This window comes from Galeopterus variegatus, unplaced genomic scaffold (genome assembly GCF_000696425.1).
Source record: "Galeopterus variegatus unplaced genomic scaffold, G_variegatus-3.0.2 Scaffold16, whole genome shotgun sequence".
NCBI classification, from domain to species: Eukaryota; Metazoa; Chordata; class Mammalia; order Dermoptera; family Cynocephalidae; genus Galeopterus; species Galeopterus variegatus.
Genome location: NW_007726127.1, coordinates 174,277 through 180,478, shown reverse-complemented (window position 1 = coordinate 180,478; position 6,202 = coordinate 174,277). Strand labels below are relative to the sequence as shown.

General features: G+C 41.1%; 1 protein-coding gene across 2 annotated transcripts in view; it reads left to right on the top strand.

Annotated features, from left to right (window-relative positions):
- The first annotated feature begins 801 nt into the window (after positions 1–801).
- HENMT1 (HEN1 methyltransferase homolog 1 (Arabidopsis)) overlaps positions 802–6,202 on the top strand; it is a 13,103-nt gene continuing 7,702 nt past the window's right edge. Inside the window, exons 1-3 of one of the 2 annotated variants that reach the window (XM_008566242.1) lie at positions 802–1,051; positions 4,202–4,330; positions 5,573–5,685. In XM_008566242.1, coding sequence (XP_008564464.1) covers positions 1,031–1,051; positions 4,202–4,330; positions 5,573–5,685 — 263 coding nt within the window. In that variant the 5' untranslated portion in view covers positions 802–1,030. The remainder of the gene's footprint in view (positions 1,052–4,201; positions 4,331–5,572; positions 5,686–6,202) is intronic. The other variant, XM_008566248.1, reaches the window with a different exon arrangement.

Here is a 6,202-nt window from a genome sequence, read left to right as displayed (position 1 = left end):
GGGTCGCAGGCGCGCGCTAGCCGGGGATGTGGCGGGCGGGGGTGGTGGTCCCCGCCACGGTTCGGAAGAAAAGGTAGAAAATGGCTTAGGGGCATGCGCCACCGCGGCCGTTAAGAGACGCAAAAGCGACGCCTCGGAGCGGAAATCCTAGAAGGATCTGCCGGATGGCAAACCCCGAACACGCACGGCCCGGGCAGCGCAGGTGTGGCCGCGGGCGAGTGACGTCACGTAGCGAGGCCGCGCGTGCGCGTGCGCGTGCGTCAGGGGCGGGGCCTGGAGTTCAGTACGGCTGCGGCTCTGCCTAGTCGGCTCTCAGTTCCGTGGTTTGCTTTTCCCTCTGGGTACGTTTCTTAGTCAAAAAGTAGTAGCTGCGAGGACCGGTGCTCTGTAAGGAATGAAACGCTCGCTTGAATGAACAGAGCTTTATAATACGAGTTAGAGAATTACTCAAAAGCTAGGTTATTTACATGTTGCCTTAATTTCAGGCTAAGCTCTAGTTGATGGAGACAAGTGTGCAATAGAGAACCAAAACTTACATTCAAGTCTGTGGGTGAATTGAATAGAACGAAGGAGCATCTTTAGCTTATCAAGTACTAAGGGCAATTTTTTCCTTAGAAATTCCGGTTTGAGGATGTGTGGAAAAGTTACTGAAAGCAATTTGAGTGAGGTTGAGAGGCTTAGCAATGAAATAGGGAGAACTCATAAGATTGTTGGGTTTGTATATAATTGAACTAATAGTAAAAGGAAAGAATGGATGTTACTGCATTTAGCTGAGTTTGATGTAGTATTGAGTGATGTAATATGAGTGGTGTAGTTTGAGTCTGTTCACTAATGTATGATCCAGTATGGGATAAATTCTGTGGGTTAAATGGTAACATGGGAAGGGAAGGAGCGGGCTGGTCAGCATTTCTTCCTGGTGGCATCTCTCTTCTTTACAAAAACGGTGTATTTACCAGCTGAGTCGTTGCTGATTCTCTGATAGATTGAAGGACACATCTGCATTTTTGTTTCAACGGAAATTGGAAACAAAATGGAGGACAAGAACATACAGGTAATGCCACCCGTCTTAGCTTGTATGACTCTCAGGAGTTATCACGGGGATGTACTGTGAGATAATTACAAGCAGAATTCATCGCAGTTGGGCCCTAGCCTTTACTGGGGTATTGGTTGAGATAAACAAGGATATACACAGATGAAATAAATACCCACATTTGGTGTATATGAAGAAAAAAAGTTTTTATTTTTATCAGTTGTTAAAGTAGCAAAATCTGCTTTAAAAAACACTAAGTTGAGACTGTCTCTGAATTAGAAAAAAAGTAAAAATAACACTAAGTAGTATTTCTCTAACGTTAATAGTGCATATGGATCACCTGGGGATTTTGCTGAACTTCAGATTCTGTTTGAGGAGGTCCAGGGTGATCACGGCCCAAGATTTTGCATTTCTACGAAGTTTGCAGGTGGAGATGCCACTGGTTTGGGAACCACATTTGGAGTGTCGAGGCTGTGGATCCCTGCTTTACAATAGGTACACATGGTAATTGGGCACTTGAGATGTGGCAAGTGGAACTGAGAAACTGAACTTTAACTTCGTCTTTAATTTTAAGTTTAAAGTGGATATTCGATTTCATTGTTAGAAAATGTTTGGAGTAACTTGGGTATGTGAATATACATTTTCAATGTATATGTGTATATATTTTTTCAGCTGGCTGGTATAGAGATTGAACCCTGTACCTTGGTGTTTTCAGCACCACATTCTGACCAAGTGAGCTCATCAGCCAGCCCATAAATGTATATTTTTTGAAATCTGAATAGAGACAAATATTTCCAATGAAAATTTTGGAATTGAGATGCATAAGTGTAAAATATTGAGCACATTGGATTTTGAAGATTTAATATGAAAAACAAGAATCTAAAGTATCTCACTTATTGATTTCATGTTGAAATCAATTTTGAATATATTGGGTTAAATAAAATATTACAATTAGTTCCACCTTAAACTTAAAAAATATGCTATAAAAAACTTGCATTCTTTGGGCCGGCCCGTGGCTCACTCGGGAGAGTGTGGTGCTGATAACACCAAGGCCCCGGGTTCGGATCCCATATAGAGATGGCCGGTTCGCTCACTGGCTGAGCGTGGTGCTGACAACACCAAGTCAAGGGTTAAGATCCCCTTACCAGTCATCTTTTAAGAAAACAAACAAACAAACAAAAAAAACCAAACTTGCATTCTTGGCTTGTATTTCATTTCTATTGCATGGTGCTACTGTAGCTATCAAGTGCCTTTTACTCCTTTATAATAATGTATATAGGACAGCAGTAACAGCTTATGGATTAATCTTATAAATTCTGTTTTTCTTCCTCAGGGTCATGTTAAAGAAAAAAATTATTCTGACTGTATTTAGGACTATTGTAGTAAGAACACTGTAGTAGGGCCTAACTCTGAATACAGCAAAGACAGCTTGGGATATGTAGCCAAGGAGCAGACAGGGTGTGAGTGGATGGAAAATGGAGAAGAGATATGGGGCTGGTGGTGGCTCACTTGGGAGGGCAAGGTGCTGACAGCACCAAGGTCAAGGGTTCGGATCCCTGTACTGGCTAGCCATCAGGGGGAAAAAAAATTAAGTGGAGATATCACAGGTAGGGAGTGGGTTCTTGATAAATCAAGTTAACAGGGTTCTTGCTGAAGGCAGGCCAAGAGCTTAGAGGTGGGGGTGAAGAATTTGATCAAATATCATCAGATACCAAGGGTGGGAAGATTCTCTTGGCTTAGCAGAATTCTTGCTAACTGGGCTAGACAGGCCAAAGACTGGGCTGAGGACAAGGTTGAGGCCTAGACCAGAAGAGACCTCGGAGGAGCCTGAGTAGGTTTTGATCAAGGAGAAAGTCATTTGTCAGTCATTATAAACATCTTCCAGCCTCTTGCCTACCTGGAGCACAGGCTTTGGCAGTTCACGCTACAAAAGGTCCCTTGTGGCTGGGAGGCTTCTAATTGTTTTTATTTTTATTTTTATTTTTTTATTTATTTTTTTTTTTTTGTCTTTTTCCGTGTCCGGCAACGGATCGCAACCCTCAGTGTTGCCCCCGTACCGGACCGGGGACCGGCAACGGGACCGCAACCCTCGGTGTTGCTCCCGCGCCTCGCTCAGCCAGCGAGCGGGAACTGGTCTGCATGTGGGATCCGAACCCCCGGGCGGGAGCGCCGCCGCGCTTCCCAAGTGGCGCACCTATCCAGTGCACCACCGGGCCGGCCCTTATTTTTATTTTTATTATTTAATTTAATTTAATTTTTTTTTTTTTTTTTTTAAAGATGACCGGTAAGGGGATCTCAACCCTTGGCTTGGCGTTGTCAGCACCACGCTCAGCCAGGGAGCAAACCCGCCATCCCTATATAGGATCCGAACCCGTGGCCTTGGTGTTATCAGCACCGCACTCTACCGAGTGAGCCACGGGCCGGCCTAATTGTTTTTATTAAGTGCATTTATTAGTAATATTTTCTGAAACTAAGCTATAGGAAGCATAAAGTCAGACTCTGACTTATTAAAAGACATGGGAGGAGGCTTACATGAATATGGAGGAAATACAGTGCTGCCTAATCATGTTAGGACAGAGGGCTGTTAAATAAAATTTGTGGGAGGCCATTAATTTGGACTAGGCTCCTGCACTAAGCCTAACAGGCTAAACTAATATTGTAGTTTAACTAGAGCAGCTGAACTTTTAGTTAAATTGCAGGAGGCTCTGCAACCAATTAAGCTGTTTCTACAGTGCACTTCTGTTTCCTATAAATGCTGTCAGGTCATCTTACTGGTTGGAGTTCTCTGATCCTGCTCTGTTTTGGAGGGCTGCACGATTTGTGAATTTTTTTTTTCTTTGCTCAAATAAACTTTGTTAAAATTTCATCTTTTCAGGGGCCGGCTCGTGGCTCACTCTGGAGAGTGCATTGCTGATAACACCAAGGCCGTGGGTTGGGATCCTATATAGGGATGGCCGATTAGCTCACTGGCTGAGCGTGGTGCTGACAACACCAAGCTAATGGTTAAGATCCCCTATCTTAAAAAAAAAAAATTATCTTTTCATTTAACAGTGGTGTTTCAAGGCCAGTGTGTTCTCCAAGGTTATTGGGATAATAAAGCTCCCCCTCCTTATTTAATTTTTAAGTCATACTTGATTTGGAACCCTTCTCCTTTTTTGTTTGAACTTTCAGTGCAATAGTGTGGTTGATGGTAATTTTGAAGAAGTTTCCAGGGAAAAGGTAATTCAGTTTAAACCTCCATTGTACAAACAACGTTACCAGTTTGTTAAAAATTTAGTGGATCAGCATGAACCCAAGAAGGTAGGTATTTCTCTTTTCAAACATTTAATGATTAAGACTGCCTTATGAAGTGTTTTACCAAATACCCTATTTAGGAGAGACTTTTCAAAGGGATTATTGCAGTAGGGAGAACACTGTGACCATAAGGTCCACAAGTGTCTCAAGAATTAAGCAGAAAGGTTTTCCTTTTACAGAGAGGCGTAAACAAACCTAGAAAGTGGGGGCAGGCGGGAGGCTGGCTCTGCAGTGAGCCCTTTCTTGGAACACAAAGCATAGGTGGATTCCTTTAGCCATTTGCCAGAAGCACGGGGCTCAGGTAAAATTCAACATTGTCCAAATTTGAAGAAAATCGTGAGATTTTGCAGTTGAGAGTGATTTTGTAGGCACTACATTTCTAGTCAGAACATCAGGCAAACTGATATGGCCACAGGTATTGTGGTTCTTTTTAAGCTAGGTAATGGGCCTATTTGGCTATCTTCAGAGGAAGGTCATGGTTTCATACAACATACATGCATACCTACCTGATTGCTATAGTAATAGATTGGATGTTCTGGATGCAGACTAGAGGCTGGTAAGGTGAATTTCTAGATGAAAGGTTTCTTTTTCTGCTTGATAATGAAGACTCAGTTAAGATTCCTCTTTGTGAAGCCTTCTGTTATTTAACTGCACCACTGCTGTTTCTACACTTGCACACAAAGCTGCAGGTATTTGTTTACATCTTTGTATCCATGCAGGCATGTGTATTCACTTGAAACATCTGCAGTTGCCTTTTTGGCAGCTCAGAGTTCAATATGGAATTTCATATGGCTTGACTTAACTGCTTTATCAAGAAAGAAATTAAATGAATGTCTTTCATGTGTGAGAAATGAATCAAAATAAAGTTTTAGGAAGCCTTAGTTTGCTGAAATGATACCAAGATTATTTAAGACTCCTAGTTCTGATTCAGAATGGAAAAACTGAGTGCGTACCTAATTGTCTCTCTTTAGTCTGATATAGACAATAGCAATTGTTGTGGAATGGGAGTGGCTCTTTCTATTTGACTTTCATCAATTAGAAATACTTATTTATGCCCACAGGCTTATAAAGTCTTGAATTAATTTGCTTTTTGTGTACACTATTCTGCCAAAAAGATCCTTCCATATAATGGTTTTATTATGAGTTCATTAATTGATACACACTCCACCCTTCCCCTCCAAAAAAAGTTTTCGATCGTACTTGACTGACTACAAATGTCTTTTAAATAATGTTCTGCCTCATCTACAGGTTGCAGATCTGGGATGTGGTGACACTTCGCTCATAAGACTGCTTAAAGTCTACCCATGCATTGAACTGCTTGTCGGAGTAGATATTGATGAGGATAAATTACGATGGAGAGGGTAATTCCTAGTTTCTTAAAGAATAATGCATTAATGTAAAACTAGTGGCATTATTAATTACACTTAAAATGTCAATTTTATGCAACTTGTTTTAAGAGATTAGGACTACTGGGGAGTTTCAAGCTCACTGAATCATAAGGCTTTGCCATAACACTAATTGGCTGTATACTTTATGTATAATATCTGTATTTTGTTTCTACCAACTTATAAAGTATAGCCTCAATTAGTCATTATAATAGTGAAAGTATTGCAAATTCAATTTCAGATGGCAAAATCTCATCACTTTAATGCCAGAGACATAATTTATAGCAGAGGATTCAAAATGTCCCAGAGCACTAGGGCAAAGGCTTCTCTTCCGTCTTGAACCAGAGCATTTCTCCTATCTCGTGTGGTGTAAGTGTGTAAGATTTCCAGATTGTTTTAATGTTTTTCGCCTAAAGAACAAAAATGTGAAAATCACTTATCCTCCCTGTGCTGACCAGCCACCAAAAAAAAAAAAAAAAAAAAAAAAAAAAAC